The sequence below is a fragment of the Hyperolius riggenbachi genome, chromosome 10, assembly GCF_040937935.1.
Source record: "Hyperolius riggenbachi isolate aHypRig1 chromosome 10, aHypRig1.pri, whole genome shotgun sequence".
Lineage (NCBI taxonomy): Eukaryota > Metazoa > Chordata > Amphibia > Anura > Hyperoliidae > Hyperolius > Hyperolius riggenbachi.
The window spans coordinates 198,318,667-198,337,022 of record NC_090655.1 but is presented as its reverse complement, the minus strand read 5'-3'; the positions used below and the strand labels follow the sequence as shown (position 1 = coordinate 198,337,022).

At 48.1% G+C, this 18,356-nt stretch overlaps 1 protein-coding gene across 1 annotated transcript in view; it reads left to right on the top strand.

Annotated features, from left to right (window-relative positions):
- The first annotated feature begins 15,615 nt into the window (after nucleotides 1–15,615).
- The window catches only part of PATL1 (PAT1 homolog 1, processing body mRNA decay factor), a 67,620-nt gene continuing 64,879 nt past the window's right edge, over nucleotides 15,616–18,356 (top strand). Inside the window, exon 1 of the mRNA XM_068255586.1 lies at nucleotides 15,616–15,793. Within this exon, the coding sequence (XP_068111687.1) occupies nucleotides 15,779–15,793 (15 nt within the window). The 5' untranslated portion in view covers nucleotides 15,616–15,778. The remainder of the gene's footprint in view (nucleotides 15,794–18,356) is intronic.

Below are 18,356 nucleotides of genomic sequence, written 5' to 3'. Positions count from 1 at the left end.
CTGTGTTTACTGAAGAGGTCAATGTTGAAAATCAAGGAAACAGCTGTCATGATGCAACTGGGGGAATCTGAAGGAGAAAACGATCAGCGTGATGGTACCAACATCAGGCCATCCGCCTCAGGAAACGCTGGCCCCAGCAGCTATGACGAAGAAGAGGAGGAGGAACAGCTGGAGTTGGAGCAGGAATTTCCTGCCACCACTGACGAGGGCCAGAGCGGTGCACGTTGGACTTCCACAATTCAGCGCGAATGGTCAGCAGAAGCAGACCAGGAAGAAGGTGACGACTATGATGCATCACAACAACTATCACAACGCTCACAAGAGGATGATGAGGATTCTGGTAGGACTCTGGCACACATGGCTCAATTCATGCTAGACTGCATTGAACGCGACCCACGCATTGTGCGCATTCTGGACAACACCAATTACTGGGTTTATACCCTTCTGGATCCACGGTACAAACACAATGTTCCAAAACTGCTTGAAGAAAGAGTCAGACAGGTCAAAATGGAAGAATACCAGCAGGCCCTTGTGGAGACTTTAGAGAGGAGATTGACATCCTCCCCCTCCTCTAGCCAGTTGTACGCCGACAGACTGACTTCCGCAAACCCAGGACGACCAGGAGGGCAGCAAACAACACAAGCCGCAGCTAGTGCCCAAAAGGGAATGGTATCGGCAGTGTCCTTGGAGTGGGAAAATTTTCTGACACCCATGCAGCAGCAGCCCACAGAACAGCAAGCGTGCAGATCCACCTCCAACACCGATCGCCTGGAGAAGATGGTCAAGGACTACATGTCAGATGGCGTAGCTGTATCTAACAATCCATCTGCACCCTTCAACTATTGGGTATCGAAGCTAGACACCTGGCACGAACTGGCAATGTACGCAATAGAGGTGCTGGCTTGCCCGGCAGCCAGCGTTATGTCGGAACGCTGTTTCAGTGCTGCCGGAGGCATCGTCACAGATCGGCGTATCCGCCTCTCCACAGAAAATGCAGACCGTCTGACTCAAATTAAAATGAATCAATCCTGGATTGGAAACGACTACGCAACACTCCAGGACCCCAACCAAGTAACATGACCAATGAACATCTGGGATGGTTTAGCGTTTCCGGTCCCTGTTTATTGAACCTCTCATCTGTATTACATTTATGACTGCATGGCGGCAAAAAGCATTGCTGCTATATCCGCACGCTTTTTGTCCTCATGCAAGGCCTGGGTTGTTGTGTCTCAAAGCGTGGCCTTCTCCTCCTGCGCCTCCTCCTGTTCCATCACGTGTGCTGCTGCTGCTGCTGGGTTAGCGTTACCGGTACCTGTTTATGGAACCTCTTCTCTTTATTACATTTATGACTGCATGGCGGTAAAAAGCATGCTATCCGCACGCTTCTTGTCCTCATGCAAGGCCTGGGTTGTTGTGTCTGAAAGCGTGGCCTTCTCCTCCTGCGCCTCCTCCTGTTCCATCACGAGTGCTGCTGCTGCTGCTGGGTTAGCGTTACCGGTCCCTGTTTATGGAACCTCTTCTCTTTATTACATTTATGACTGCATGGCGGTAAAAAGCATGCTATCCGCATGCTTCTTGTCCTCATGCAAGGCCTGGGTTGTTGTGTCTCAAAAAGCATGGCCTTCTCCTCCTGCGCCTCCTCCTGTTCCATCACGTGTGCTGCTGCTGCTGCTGGGTTAGCGTTACCGGTCCCTGTTTATGGAACCTCTTCTCTTTATTACATTTATGACTGCATGGCGGTAAAAAGCATGCTATCCGCACACTTCTTGTCCTCATGCAAGGCCTGGGTTGTTGTGTCTCAAAAAGCATGGCCTTCTCCTCCTGCGCCTCCTCCTGTTCCATCACGTGTGCTGCTGCTGGGTTAGCGTTACCGGTCCCTGTTTATGGAACCTCTTCTCTTTATTACATTTATGACTGCATGGCGGTAAAAAGCATGCTATCCGCACGCTTCTTGTCCTCATGCAAGGCCTGGGTTGTTGTGTCTCAAAGCGTGGCCTTCTCCTCCTGCGCCTCCTCCTGTTCCATCACGTGTGCTGCTGCTGCTGCTGCTGGGTTAGCGTTACCGGTCCCTGTTTATGGAACCTCTTCTCTTTATTACATTTATGACTGCATGGCGGTAAAAAGCATGCTATCCGCACGCTTCTTGTCCTCATGCAAGGCCTGGGTTGTTGTGTCTCAAAAAGCGTGGCCTTCTCCTCCTGCGCCTCCTCCTGTTCCATCACGTGTGCTGCTGCTGCTGCTGGGTTAGCGTTACCGGTCCCTGTTTATGGAACCTCTTCTCTTTATTACATTTATGACTGCATGGTGGTAAAAAGCATGCTATCCGCACGCTTCTTGTCCTCATGCAAGGCCTGGGTTGTTGTGTCTGAAAGCGTGGCCTTCTCCTCCTGCGCCTCCTCCTGTTCCATCACCTGTGCTGCTGCTGCTGCTGGGTTAGCGTTACCGGTCCCTGTTTATGGAACCTCTTCTCTTTATTACATTTATGACTGCATGGCGGTAAAAAGCATGTTACCTGTGCAAAGAAACATGACATTTTCAGCATTTAAAAGACAGTTTTTCCTTTGAAACTTTACAATCAATTTTCTTAAAAACTATAAGCTCTTTTTCAAATATTTTTTTTCCCTCTTGTACCCACTCCCAAGGTGCACATACCCTGCTAATTTGGGGTATGTAGCATGTAAGGAAGCTTTACAAAGCACGAAAGTTCGGGTCCCCATTGACTTCCATTATGTTCGGAGTTCGGGGCGAACACCCGAACATCGCGGCGATGTTCGGCGAACGTTCTCGAACCCGAACATCTAGGTGTTCGCCCAACACTAGGCACAAGGAGTCAATCCTTATGGGAAAAGACGTCAAAGATCCTATACTGGTCAGAAAGAAATCTTTTATCATTAACTGCGACACACTTAAAAGGAACCTCAAACCACCTGGCGGACTACCTCAGCAGGAGGAAGTTGGACTCGAACGAGTGGTCACTAGATATGGAAGTCTTTCAGCAGGTGACGTTACAATGGGGTTGCCCAGAAGTAGACCTGTTTGCAAGGAGAGTGAATGCGAAATGTCAACAATTTTGTGCCCTGTTTCCGGAGGACCTACCTTGGAAAGTAGACGCCTTCTCGATCAATTGGGGAGAGTTACTGATGTATGCATTTCCTCCAACTCCATTGCTACCACGAGTAATAAAAAAGATTATTCAGGACAAGGCTCGAGTAATCCTGATAGCTCCACTATGGCCGAAAAGACCATGGTTCACGTCACTAAGAACACTAGCAGTTGCAGATCCGATAATCTTTCCACCCATACCTCATTTGCTGTCCCAGGGTCCAGTATGGCATCCGGGTTTAAACAGCCTTCACCTTTCAGCCTGGAAGCTGAGTGGGGCATCCTGAAGTCCAAAGGCTTTTCAGACGAACTATCAGAAACCTTGATACAGAGTAGGAAGAAGGTGACTCGGGTAATATACCAAAAGGCCTGGAGAGTGTTTAATGAATGGTGTGCGGAAAGATCCTGTGACAATACATCACTTAAATCTGTATTAGAATTTCTTCAGTGTGGATACAAGAAGGGGCTTAGTATAAGCACTCTGAAGGTACAAGTATCTGCTCTAAGTGTATTTTTAGAAAAACGGCTGGCAGAAGAAAATCTAATTATAAGATTCTTCCAAGCTTTAAAGAGACTGAAACCAGCAATCAAGTCCAGAATACCCTCATGGGATTTAAATGCTGTCTTACAGGGGTTATGTGATTCCCCATTCGAACCATTATCACAGATTTTGGACAAATTTCTTACTTTGAAAACCATTTTTGTGCTAGCCATTACTTCAGCTAGAAGAATAGGTGAATTGCAATCGTTATCTATTAGAGAGTCCTACTGCATCGTTTCGGAAGATAGAATTACATTACGCACGTTGCAGCGTTTCTACCTAAAGTTGTTTCCTCATTTCACAGGAATCAAGAAATCTTCCTTCCTTCCTTTTGTGAGAATCCTAACAATGACAAAGAAAAGAGACTTCATTGCCTGGATGTAAGGAGATGTCTTATACAATATATGGAGAAAACAGGTCCATGGAGTAAGACTGATGCAATGTTCATTCTATTTGCTGGGAAACAAAGAGGCAACAAGGCGTCCAAAACGATTCTAGCACGATGGATCAAACAGACTATTACATTGGCATATCAGGCTCAAGGAAAGCAGTTAGGTTGTTCAATTAGAGCTCATTCTACAAGAGGAATATCAACTTCCTGGGCAGAGAGGTCAGGGGCATCAATAGAACAGATATGCAGAGCTGCTACCTGGTCAAGTCAAAATACCTTTGTGAAGCATTATCGCCTAAACATCTCAGCAGCAGCAGACTTATCATTTGGAAGAAAAGTGCTGCAGGCAGTGGTCCCGCCCTAAATCCTATATCTGGTATATCGTCTCATCCAGGGGTGCTGTCCAATGACGTTCTGGGAAAGACAACTTTACTTACGGTAACGTCTTTTCTATTGTTGGGTGGAATTATAATTATGTAAGTAGGCATTTATACTGGTCCGTGTCATCTTTTGTATTAACTGAAGTACTGAGGGTAAGCTAGTAGCTTATATATGGCTGCCTATTTGTTATGCAAATCTTTCTTTTGCAGTTCCTGTCCACAGTTGGGAGGGAGACAAGTCTCATCCAGGGGTGCTGTCCTTCTGACTACTGGAAAAGACGTTACCGTAAGTAAAGATGTCTTTATAAAGTGTGAAAAAATCCCCTAGGAAAAAACTTGAATAAGGGCGATAGTGTTAAAGCACAAAAATGCTTATCGTTTTACCTTAGCAGTAATAAATCCTCATATACAACTGGAAAATAGTCACCTTTATTTTTTAGGTGGGGTTAATGGACTTAGTAGAGAAGAATAATGACAACTCTTACAAACCATTTTAAATGTACTGCACATACTTTATTTGCAATCAACGGACAGCCAGGCATGGAAGCAAGTGGGCTGGCGTTGGTGTTCCATAATAAAAATGCCAGATATTTAGCAGCTTATACATTTTGTAGTTGTACTCCAACCCAGGACCTTCACTTAAAGGAATACTGTAAGGGGTCGGGGGAAAATGAGCTGAACTTACCCGGGGCTTCTAATGGTCCCCCGCAGACATCCTGTGTTGGCGCAGCCACTCACCGATGCTCCGGCCCCGCCTCCAGTTCACTTCTGGAATTTCTGACTTTAAAGTCAGAAAACCACTGCGCCTGCACGCCCGTGTCCTCGCTCCCGCTGATGTCCCCAGGAGTGTACTGCGCAGACACAGACCATACTGGGCCTGCGCTGTGCGCTCTTGATGACATCAGCGGGATCGAGGACACGGCAACGCAGGCGCAGTGGTTTTCAGACTTTAACGTCTGAAATTCCAGAAGTGAACCAGAGGCGGGGCCGGAGCATCGGTGAGTGGCTACGCCAACACAGGATGTCTGCGGGGGACCGTTAGAAGCCCCGGGTAAGTTTAACTCATTTTCCCCCGACCCCCTTACAGTATCCCTCTATAGCAGCGCAAAAAATTCGGTATTACTGCATGGTTGTTTTTTTTAGGTGTGTGTGTGTGTGTGTGTGTGTGTGTGGGGGGGGGGGGCAGATACATCCATTAGGCTTAGCAAAGAATGGTAAAGCAGAGGCGTCTAGAAGGAGAACATAGACTAAAAACAGTTTAAAAAGGAAGTTAGCGCTGGACTTACTGTACCTCTCCATTAATAACGCAATATTTTCTGATTCAAAAAAGAACTTCATTGTATACTCTACAAAGCAATGCTTTTCGCAGGTAGGCAAAATTGAGGAGCAACTGAAACAAGCTCTGTATTATGCCAAGCACCTCTGTACAGTAGTTTACCACTATCTCCTTTTTAAACTGTTTTTAGTGTATATTATCCTTCTTGGCGCCATTCTTTGCAAGTTTTTTTAACCTTGGGGAGTGGTGTACCCCCTTTTTCTTCCAATCTACAGAGAGAGACTTCTTAACCCTAGTAGGACAGGGTCTAAATTCTCCATTTGCCTGTACAGTGGTTGCCTTAGTTGTAACTCACCTTTGCGAGTATCATTTAATACAAAGTATTTCACAATTACATAACCATAACATACTTACACTATTGTGGGATTTCCCCCTTTGTCTTCCTACAAGTCTAGGCTTAGACTCAGCCAAAAGAAATTGTTTTGCAGTGTGTTTAAAGGATACCAGAGCTGAAAGGTTCTGGTAAAAATGTAAGATGCAGTGATTAGGGGGTTAAAAATCGATACTTACCGCACCTCTCGTTCCCCACAGTCAGTCTTCTGCTATACATCCCGGTGTCCTGACGACTTGGCTGACTTTTAACCCGGACAGTCTTTGCTTCTGCCCAGCGCATAATTAAGGGCAGAAGTACGCACACTCCCCCGCCTCCTCCGTCCTAGCGCCTGTGCTCCACTGAAAAGCAAGTGAAGTCGCACTCACTTAGCATCTGACGCTTGCTTTTCAGTGGAGCGCAGACGCTAGGACGGAGGAGGCGGGGGAGTGTGCGTACTTCTGCCCGCAATTTTGCAGCGGGCAGAAGCGAAGACTGTCCGGGTTAAAGGTCAGCCAAGTTGCCAGGACACTGGGATGTATAGTAGAAGACCGGCAGCTGACTGCGGGGAATGAGACGCACGGTAAGTATTGACTTTTAACCCCCTAAGCACTGCATCTTCCATTTATACCAGAGCCTTTCGGCTCTGGTATCCTTTAAAGGGGTTCTGTGGGGGCTGCTGCAGATAAAAACAGACACTTACCTTGGGCTTTTATCAGCTCCATGTAGCTGTCGTGTCCCACGCCGTCCTCTTCCGATCTGCCGTTCCCCGGCACCGGCCCAGGGCTATTATTTGTCTAACACAGACGAATAATGCGCTCTCCCGTTCAGGCTCTTCGGGAGCTTACTGCGCAGGCACAGTGCAAAGTTTTCTTGTACTGCGCCTGCGCAATAAGCTTCCGATGACGTGGGCGGGAACGAGCAGGCCACGCAGCCGCAGTTGGATGCATGACTCGCTAGCCGGGGCCGGCGGTGAAGAACGGCAGATCAGAGGAGGATGGCGTGGGACATTACTGCTACAGGGGGCTGATAAAAACCCCAGGTAAGTGTCTGTTTTTATCTGCAGCGGTCCCCACAGAACTCCTTTAAGAATTTTGGTGGTGTGTGAAATGACAAGATTAGCCTTTCATACAAGGACCTGGCAGTAAGATCATCTTGGAAATTGCTATTCTTCCACACCAGCAGACCGTAGTGCTGAAGATCTGAAAGTTGTGGTTCTGAAAGTTGCACCTGCCTTCCCCCTCCCCTTCCCTGTAGGCTCGAGAATGCTATTTGCGATGCAGGATTTTGCAGCCCCTAGTATGGGTTAGCCAGAGGTGTCCCCCAGTGTTAAGTATCCAGATGTACCCCCCCAGTATAAGTAGCCAGATGTGACCAGGTAGCCAAATTTAGTCCCCCCCCCCCCAGTATAGGTAGCCAGGTGTCCCCTAAGTATAGTTGGCCACATGCAGACCCCCCCCCCCCAGTATGGTCATACGCAGAACCCCCCTTCCCTTGCCAAATGTGCCCCCAGCTTAGGTAGCCAGGTTGCCCCTGTACCCCCCCCCCCCCCCCCCCCAGTATAGGTCCCCATTCTGTGCTCCCCTTCTCCCCATTGCAGAGCTTTGGCAGTGGATACAGGTTACAGAGAACACTCACTTCTTCTGGTCTCCATACAACAGAGGTCCATGTGCCGCTGGTCTTCTCTGTCTGTAGCGTTGCTCAGTCTACTTCCTGATTAGTGGAAATAGAGTGAGCAGAGCTGCAGACAGAGAAGGCCAACGGCATGTGGACCTCTATTGCATGGTGCCCGGAAGAGGAGATTGTAACCTGCACCTGCTGGCGAAGCTTTGCAATGGGGGGAATTACAGAAGGGGGGCCCAAGGGAAGGGAAGGAGGGAGTTGCGCCCCTTTCCCACTGCTATGTCACAGTGTGTCCACTGGTCTCCCCTCCTGCAATGCGCCCCAGGCGGACAGTTTTTCTTCATTTTAACATTTAAAATTAAAATATATATCAATTTAAATGATTGGAATAAAATTTAAAGTCAATCAAACATTTTTCATTAGAAAAATACATTTATTTACACAAATCTGTACATCAGTCTTGAAAGAGGGACAAATTAAGCAGAAAAGGGGACAGAGGGATTTGGTTCATTAAGAGGGACTGTCCCTCTGAAAAAGGAACAGTTGGGAGCTATGGAATTTGGGCCCCTTTGCAGCTAAAGGAGCTGCTTTCCCTACTGTTATGTCTATGTATTTGGAAAATAAATCTACATAAGTGTTTTAAGATCATACTGTTACTTAAAGGGAACCTAAACTGAGAAGGATATGGATTTTTCCTTTTAAAATAATACCAGTTGCCTGACTTCCCTGCTGATCCTGTGTCTCTAAAGGTGCACACTCATGCACTATGGCCGCCAAAGACTGGTCCGTCAGACTCTCCTGCTGGGCGGACTTTCAGCCGACAGTAGCGCGTGTGTTGCCTTATCAGTCTGCCGACAGCGTGCACACACGCACTACTGTAGGCTGAACGTCCGCCCTGCTGGGTCTGACGGACCCATCGTTGCCAGATGTAGTGCATATGTACACACCTTCATACTTTCAGCCACAGCCCCTGAACAAGCATTCGGATCAGGTGCTCTGACTGAAGTCAGACTGGATTAGCTGCATGCTTGTTTCAAGTGTGTGATTCAGCCACTACTGCAGCCAAAGAGATCAGCAGGACTGACAAGCAACTGGTATTGTTCAAAAGGAAATATCTATATCCCTTTCAGTTAAGGTTCCCTTTAAGAGCGGGTTTCCACTAGGAACTGCGGCCATTTCCGATTCGGCCGCAGCTCCCGTCATGCTGTGAAGCCGCATCCTAAATCGCTAAGCCGAGCCATGCATGGCTATAGGTGTTCAGGTGCTTGCTACAGGAATCTGCAGCATGCTGACCAGAATCGCACGGAAGCCCATTATAGGTATAGGTAGCGCCTCCCCGTCAGCTGGTTCTAGACTTTTTGCCGCCTGAGGCAAACTTGTGAGGATAACCACACACATACAGAGGGGGGGGGGGGGGGGGGCGGGGAGTGCGACCCACACCAGGTGGGGTGAGAGATTGGCAGGGCAGGGGTGATATAGCCCCGGATAGCCACTCTGAGCGAGGGGGCACTGTAATGGAGGGGGGAAGTCAGCCGCGGGGAGGGCACCCTGACCTCTCCCCCCCTTCCTCTCCCCGGGCCGACCTCCATGCTCCCCCCTCCGAATGCTGAGTTAGCGCAGGAAGGCGCTGTAAATAGTCAGTTTTGACTCACTTCCCTGGTTTCAATCGCCGCTCACTTGCCGCCGGTCTCCTCCTCTGCATAGATGCTTATACACACGCACACAGGGGGCACCTACCTACCTAACCTAACCTTTACTGGGGGGCAGCTACCTATCTAACCTATACTGGGGGGCAGCTACCTAATCTAACCTATACTGGGGGGCAGCTAACTAATCTAACCTATACTGGGGGCAGCTACCTAATTTAACCTATACTGGGGGGCAGCTACCTATCTAACCTATACTGAGGGGCACCTACCTAATCTAACCTATACTGCGGGGCAGCTACCTAATCTAACCTATACTGGGGGGCAGCTAACTAATCTAACCTATACTGGGGGGCAGCTACCTATCTAACCTATACTGGGGGGCAGCTACCTATCTAACCTATACTGGGGGGGCACCTACCTAATCTAACCTATACTGGGGGGCAGCTACCTATTGAATCCTATACTGGGGGACAGCTACCAATCTAACCTATACTGGGGGGCAGCTACCTATCTAACCTATACTGGGGGGCAGCTACCTATCTATTAGATTACCTATAGATAGGTAGGTGCCTCCAGTATAGGTTAGATAGTATCTAACCTATACTGGAGGCACCTACCTATCTAACCTATACTGGGGGGCAGCTACCTATGTAATCTATACTGGGGGCACCTACCTATCTAACCTATACTGGGTTCACCTACTTATCTAACCTATGCTGGGGGAGCCCCTCCCCTCCCTCACCTGGGGCTCCCCCATCCGTACTCTCCCTCCAGTACGGTGACCATACGTCCCGCTTTACCCGGGGCGCGTCCCGCCTTCGGGGGGCGCTGTCCCAGGCTGCATGAGGTCCCGGGAAATGTCCCGCTTTTAGCAGCGGGACGTCCCGGCCTCGGGACTCTGGCCACCGTACAGTGAACTAGCCGCAGCGTCTACTAGACGCTGCGCTAGTTCATTCCCTGCAGCACCGCTCCAGCCTGCAATGTTCTCCTCCGGCAGGCACAGGCAGAGCAGGGCTACAGGAAGATGGCGTCCGGAGGCGGAGCCCTGTATTGGAGACTATTTGTGTCTCCAGTACAGGGCTCCGCCTCCGGACGCCATCTTGCCGTAGCCCTGCTCTGCCTGTGAGAGGCTGAGCGGGAGATTGAAGATCGTCCAGGCCAGGGGGAGCTGCACACACCAGAGGCCGGCTGCGTGAGGGGACGTCTTCTGCCAGGTGAGTAAATGCTTTTTCTTGCAGGTGAAGTGTTTGCCCACATTGTGTACATTTTGTACTGACATGTTTGCCCAAATTGTGTTCATTTTGTACTGACATGTTTGCCGCATTGCGTTTATCTTGTACTGACATGTTTGCCCGCATTGCGTTTATCTTGTACTGACATGTTTACCCGCAGTGCGTTTATCTTGTACTGACATGTTTGCCCGCAGTGTGTTTATCTTGTACTGACATGTTTGCCCGCAGTGCGTTTATCTTGTACTGACATGTTTGCCCGCAGTGCATTTATCTTGTACTGACATGTTTGCCCGCAGTGCGTTTATCTTGTACTGACATGTTTGCCCGCAGTGCGTTTATCTTGTACTGACATGTATGCCCGCAGTGCGTTTATCTTGTACTGACATGTTTGCCCGCAGTGCGTTTATCTTGTACTGACATGTTTGCCCGCAGTGCGTTTATCTTGTACTGACATGTTTGCCCGCAGTGCGTTTATTTTGTACTGACATGTTTGCCCGCAGTGCGTTTATCTTGTACTGACATGTTTGCCCGCAGTGCGTTTATCTTGTACTGACATGTTTGCCCGCAGTGCGTTTATTTTGTACTGACATGTTTGCCCGCAGTGCGTTTATTTTGTACTGACATGTTTGCCCCCATTGCGTTTATTTTGTACTGACATGTTTGCCCCCATTGCGTTTATTTTATGCTGACATGTTGCCCGCAATGCGTTTATTTTGTGCTGAAATGTTGCCCATTGCGTTTATTTTGTGGTGTCTGGGGTAACTATTGCTGCATTTATTATTTAATGGTCATAGTTGGCTGTGTTTGCTGCTTTGGGGTTATGGCATTAGATTGCATCCATTAGATTGTAAGCTCGCAAGGGCAGGGTCATCCTCCTAATGTTTACTGTCTTTGTAACAATATTTGTGCTGCTTGGAACTCTGCTGTATATTTGTTAGTTGTATCTATGTTCCCCTTGTCGTCTTATTGTGCTTTGTAAAGCGCTGCGGAATATGTTGGCGCTATATAAATAAAAAATAATAATAATAATAATAATAAATAATAATAATGGCATACTATTAAATAGCATCACACAGTTTCTGCACACCTATGATGTAAATCCACGTTTGACCACATCACGGCGTAAACACTGCCTTCTTATGCCTCGCTGTTGCATCATTACGTTAGCTCCGCCCATAGAATGTCATGGCCATGCCCATTTTTCGCGCGCGCTGCAGACACCACATTCTTCGGCGCGGCGCACCCCCTATTTTTCCAGGGCTGTGGAGTCGGAGTCGTGGAGTCGGGCAATTTTGGGTGCCTGGAGTCGGAGTCGGAGTCGGGAAAAAATGCACCGACTCCAACTCCTAATGAATTTGTAACTGTAATTAAAATAGAAAATATGATACATTTTTCTATTTCTCAGATAATAGTCATTAAAAATAATGTATATATACACTATATATACCGTAATAGCTGTGCTTAGTCCACAAAAATGAAATAAACCAATCAAAATTAGTTACTTGTGCTGCTTCAATAAAGCAGTCCCCGTATTTTTAAGGTCAGATATACATATCTGATTGTGACTGTATATATGATGTGTACACAGGAATCTCTTATATATACTAAATAACATCTATGCTGTAAGAATAAAGCCTGATGTGTAGCTGTGTCACTAATAGAGATGGTCAACGAGATGGAAATAATTCTGCATTGATGCTGATTTATGCAAATGTATGCACTCCCTTTGCTGATGAAATCAAATAATTTGATATGTTGTTAAAATTTGGTTTGGTGACTACAAATTAAAGGGTAACTGAGACGGATGAAAAGTAAAGTTTTATACATACCTGGGGCTTCCTCCAGCCCCCTTCAGTCTAATCAGTCCCTCGCTGTCCTCCACCACCCGGATCTTCTGCTATGAGTCCTGGTAATTCAGCCAGTCAGCGCTGTCCGGCCGCATGCCGCTCCCACAGCCAGGAACATTCTGCACCTGCGCAATAGTGCTGCACAGGTGTAGTATGCTCCTGGCGGCGGAGTGTGTGCATGCGCACTACGCCCGACTGGCTCAAGTACCTGGACTCATAGCAGAAGATCCAGGTGGTGGAGGAGGACAACGAGGGACTGATTATCCTGAAGGCAGCTGGAGGAAGCACCAGGTATGTATAAAACTTTAATTTAATCTGTCTTAGGTTTACTTTGTTACACAGTAGTACTATACTCTACATATGCACTCCCCACAGAGCTGCAGGGAATCCACTGAGAATGTTGTGCACATTGAACACAGAGGTGTTGTCTGTTTACAATCTCCTCATTCCCCTGCAGAGTACCTGCACATCATTCTTACATGTACCCACACTTACATTGCCTAGGGCCTGATAGATGTTCCTTGTTCCGGTTTGTACCTTTTACAAGTACTCTTACCAAGGACTAGTTTTAGTCTAAAGGGAATAAATATAGTAGTCTGCATATCCTTCTCACTTCAGTTGTCTTGTAAAATTCCTAAGCGTTGGCAGTTAAGAGACGAATTTCATGTTACATACTTTTAATCAACAAAATTGTAATATGCAAATTAGAGGAGTCGGAGTCGAGGAGTCGGAGTCGGAGGAATCCTAAACTGAGGAGTCGGAGTCGTGGATTTTTGGACCGACTCCACAGCCCTGTATTTTTCACCGAGCAGCGAGCGTGGAAGCAATTACCTATTCCTTACTTGCGTTCCACCGCTCGCCGCAACACAACCAGGAACACAAGGTGGGGTTAACATATAAAAGCTTCTTCGTAGTAGATCCATTTAGCATAGATCAGCACCTATTCAGTAAGGGGTTCTTGGGCGAGACTCCCTAACACTGCTACTGCCTACAGAGCGCGTTCTAGTGGCTGCCTTGCAAGCGTTTTGAGTCCAACAGGAGAAAAGCGCAATACAAATACTGGAATTATTATTATTATAGACAAGTATTTTTTTATTACTATTAGGGTTGCCAGGTCGGCTGATGGAGAAAACCGGACAGGGGGTGGAGTTAGGGGCGGAGTCAGAAGCACACTTTTATGTAGAGTGGGGCTAAGCAATGGGCTTTTTAAAAAATGTTTTTTACAGTATTTATATCGCACTGACATCTTCTGCAGCACATTACAGAGTACATAGCCATGTCACTAACTGTCCTCACCAGTACATGCACATAAGAGACCACTTTTCACCAGTAAATGCACATAATAAGAGATCGCTTTTCACCAGTAAATGCACATAATAAGAGACAGCTTTTCACCAGTAAATGCACATAAGAGACAGCTTTTCACCACTAAATGCACATAAGAGACATCTTTTCACCACTAAATGCACATAAGAGACATCTTTTCACCACTAAATGCACATAAGAGACATCTTTTCACCACTAAATGCACATAAGAGACATCTTTTCACCACTAAATGCACATAAGAGACAGCTTTTCACCAGTAAATGCACATAAGAGACAGCTTTTCACCAGTAAATGCACATAAGAGACAGCTTTTCACCAGTAAATGCACATAAGAGACAGCTTTTCACCAGTAAATGCACATAATAAGAGACAGCTTTTCACCAGTAACTGCACATAATGACAAACAGCCAGTTGTCCCCAGTATATGTAGCCAGGGATATATGTGCCCAGTATATGTAGCCAGAGGTATATGTCCCCAGTATATGTAGGCAGGGGAATATGTCCCCAGTATATATAGCCAGCGGTATATGGGCTCAGTATATGTAGCCAGGGTGTATATGGGCCCAGTATATGTAGCCAGGGTGTATATGGGCCCAGTATATGTAGCCAGGGTGTATATGGGCCCAGTATATGTAGCCAGGGTGTATATGGGCCCAGTATATGTAGCCAGGGTGTATATGGGCCCGGTATATGTAGCCAGGGTGTATATGGGCCCAGTATATGTAGTCAGGGGGTATATATGCCCAGTATATGTAGCCAGGGTGTATATGGGCCCAGTATATGTAGCCAGGGTGTATATGGGCCCAGTATATTTAGCCAGGGTGTATATAGGCCCAGTATATGTAGCCAGGGTGTATATGGGCCCAGTATATGTAGCCAGGGTGTATATGGGCCCAGTATATGTAGCCAGGGTGTATATGGGCCCAGTATATGTAGGCAGGTGTCCGTCCCCCCCCCCCCAGGAGGGAAGCAGTCAGCGCAGAGAAGAGGGAGAGCGGTGAAGAAGGGGGCCATCTCCCCCCCTTCGCTCACCTTAGGGTCCTCTCCCTCCCTCGCTGTCTCCTCCGATCGGTGTGTGCGGTGGCTGGCAGAGGGGCGGAACTTACCTTCCGTGTCTCCTCCGTCTGGTGACTGGACTCGTCGCAGGCGCCGCGCGGGATGAGTTGCCACTACTCTGGTCTGATGCAGACCAGAGCAGCGGCTGCGGCACCAGAACTTCCGGCCGGCGCATGGAGCGACACGGAAGGTAAGTCCCGCCCGCTGCCAAGCGCCACCGCCAGTCAGCCACACACAGATCGGAGGAGACAGCGAGGGACGGAAAGCATCTAAGGTGAGAGAAGGGGGGGAGATGGCCCCCTTCTCCGCCGCTGCCCACCGCTTTCCCTCCACTGCGCTGCTCTCCTCCTGCTACAGGCGGCTGTCAATACTGACAGCCGCCGGAAAAGGCATAAAACCGGACATCTTAATTGTCCGGTTTAGCATGCCTTTTTGCACCGGACACAGCGGCCAAAAACCGGACTGTCCGGTCTAAAACCGGACACCTGGTGGCAACCCTAATTACTATTATTAGATAAGTTAATTCATTATGTGGTGATTTAGGTACAAACAATTTTCTGATAGAATTGTTGGTATTGAATGTAGCTCTCTGCACTATTTTGAACTTTTTCAAAAATAAAGCACTTTGTTTCCCCTGTTGTTATTCTGTAACGCAGGCAACTAAGCTTTCTCTTGCAGCTGCCTTGGTCACATGATGTTTTTCAATAAAGTTTTGCCTTTTTTTATTTTGCTTCCTCTTTCTGTGACGTCATAGCGTACGGTCAGCTGAACAACTTGTAACGCGCACGCTGGGTCATGTGCTCGTGTAGACACAGCCAGAAATGTGAGGGCGAGCACGCAAAACCTGAAGAGCCAATCGTGACTCTGGAGCGCGCGCGAGTACCAGCCAACCAGCAGGGAGGAACGGGAAGAGGAGGGAGCGCGGGAGCGCGCACCGGAGTAAGGGGGGCGGAGAGGCCAAGAAAGGGAAAAAGAGGGAGAGAGATGCTACGGATCCAGGTGAGCGAGCTGTGATCACGGGTTACGGTGGCCGCAGGCGACCGCATTGTAGTCCTCATAGTGGCTAGGTGGTTTGTAGAGGGATAGCTCTGTTCCTAGACCCAGAGTCTGACCCACAAGCCATGGCCACATTTGGGGGCGCATTTTTTTTTCCTGTTGGGGGCTAAAACTTGCATATTAGATGATCACCTTCCAAGTGGATGTGGAAATGATTCTATGGTTGTGTGGGAACTCTGTGCCCTCTACTGGCACCCTCTAGCCAGTTACCCTTGTGGGAGAGAGCTGATTGCATGGCATGAACTTTTTGGGCTGTGCGATGATTGCTATGGCTCCAGTCATTTATATGGGTGCACTCGGTAATACATGCTGACTGGCACAGTTATGAAGAGCTGTCTTCTTGCAGTAGGACTTTCTTATTACAGTGTACATTAGTGTCAGAACATGGGTTTGTTCACACTGTGCATTGTTTAGTGGTGGTGTGGTAGCATATTTTGCAACCTATCTGATTTTGCATCCTATAGGAGAAGTTTAGTGTTAGGGGAGAGGGGAGTTTGGTGTTAGAGAAAGAATGGGTGGAGGGTAGTTTTAGGCACAGGATGGGGTAATTTAGCGTTAGGCATGGGATGGGTGGAGGGTAGTTTTAGGCACTGAATAGGGTCGGTTAGTGTTAGGCATGAGATAGGTAGAGCGGATTTTAGACACTGGATAGGGTAGGTTAGTGTTAGGCAGAAAGATTAGAAGGCTCATGTGAGGTGGAGGAATGGTAAAAGTTGCAAATTCTGACGAAGTTGCAAATATTTTCACTATAGGTAGCATTTTATGCAATCTGTCAGAATCTGCACCCCATAGGAGAAGAATGGTAAAGGTTGTACATTTTGACAAAGTTGCATTTATTTTCACAACGGTGGCCACCTTTGAAAAACATGCTTGTTGTAGTTTTGTTTGGAGGCCTGTGTACTCCTTCGCACCAATGTTGTGCGCTGTGGAATTTTAGAAGAAATATTGTGCCCTGACATGCGTGCAACCATTCAGTTAAATCTATTGCAGCCATTCTGCACTACCTGGCAATTCATTTGGTTATAAGTCACTATTGTTGAATAGTGTAAATCAGTGGTCCTCAAACTACGGCCCGTGGGCCGAATGCGGCCCCCTGAGGCTTTTTTTTTTTTTTTACTGCCCCCCAAATGTATAACTTATAGATGTGGCCCACTGCACCTTAAAAGGGAACCAGAGAGGAAGCAAAAATAAAAAACAGAATAAGCTTTTATACATACCTGGGGCTTCTTCCAGCCCCATGCGCACAGATTGCTGCCACGCCGCCGTCCTCCGCTTCCTACATCGGCGGTACCGGGTGCCGTCACTTCCGGCGGACGCGGCCAATTGTCCGCATGAGCAGGCGCTCCCTGCATGCCCTTACGCGTGCGGCTGCTCAGTATGCAGCTGTACGGGTATGCTGGGAGCCCATGTGATGCGGACAATTGTCCGCGTGCTGCTGCCGACTGCCTGAAATTACGGCACCCGGTACCGCCGGATACAGGAAGCTGAGGACGGCGGCGTGGGAGCGATCAGTGCGTATAGGGCTGGAGGAAGCCCCAGGTATGTATAAAACCTTTTTTCTGGGGCCTCTGGTTCCCTTTAAATATAGAATAGCAGCCTGCATATAGAATAGCAGTGCTGGCTTCCAATCCAATTCTGCATCAGACGATACTGCTGTCAAACTGGATGACAGGTTGTCACCTGGGTATGCTTCACTGTCTGGTGCTCAGACATTCCTCGGGCACCGCCTGACTGAATGGCTGCTGCTGGGAGTTCTCCTTTTCAACATTTTATGCATGTTCCGGCCCCTCGGCAGTCTGAAGTATGTTGACCAGGCCCTTGACCGAAAAAGTTTGGGGATCCCTTGTGTAAATGTTCACATAACCACCAAGGTTTTTTGTGCTAGTATGGTTGAGGTGAGCTAGTGTGAGGGTCCATAGGGAAATTAGGCTAGCGTGATTGGGTGGACAGCACCATCTTGAACTGCTTGATTTCAGATGGGCTGTAGGATAATACGCCCATACTATTTGGCCAATTTGAATGCTTCAAGGACAACTGAAGTGAGAATAGGCACCAGGGAAGCTATAGTGGGAAGGGAGGAAGACGCTAGTCACTAGGGAAGCTATATTGGGGAGGGATGAAGAAGCTAGGCACCAGGGAAGCTATATTGGGAAGGGAGGAAGAAGCTAGGCACTGGGGAAGTTGTATTCAGGAGGGAGGAAGAAGCTGGGCACCAGGGAAAGCTATATTGGTGAGGGAGGAAGAAGGTAGGCACCAGGGAAGCTATATTGGGGAGGGAGGAAGATGCTAGTTTCTAGGGAAGCTGTATTGTGGAGGGCAGAAGAAGCTAGGCACCAGGGAGGGAGGAAGAAGCTAGGCACAAGGGAGGGAGGAAGAAGCTAGGCACCAGGGAAGCTATATTGGAGAGGGAGGAGGGAAGCTAGGCACCAGGGAAGCTATATTGTGGAGGGAGGAAGAAGCTAGGCACCAGGGAAGCTATATTGGGGAGGAAGAAGCTACGCACCAG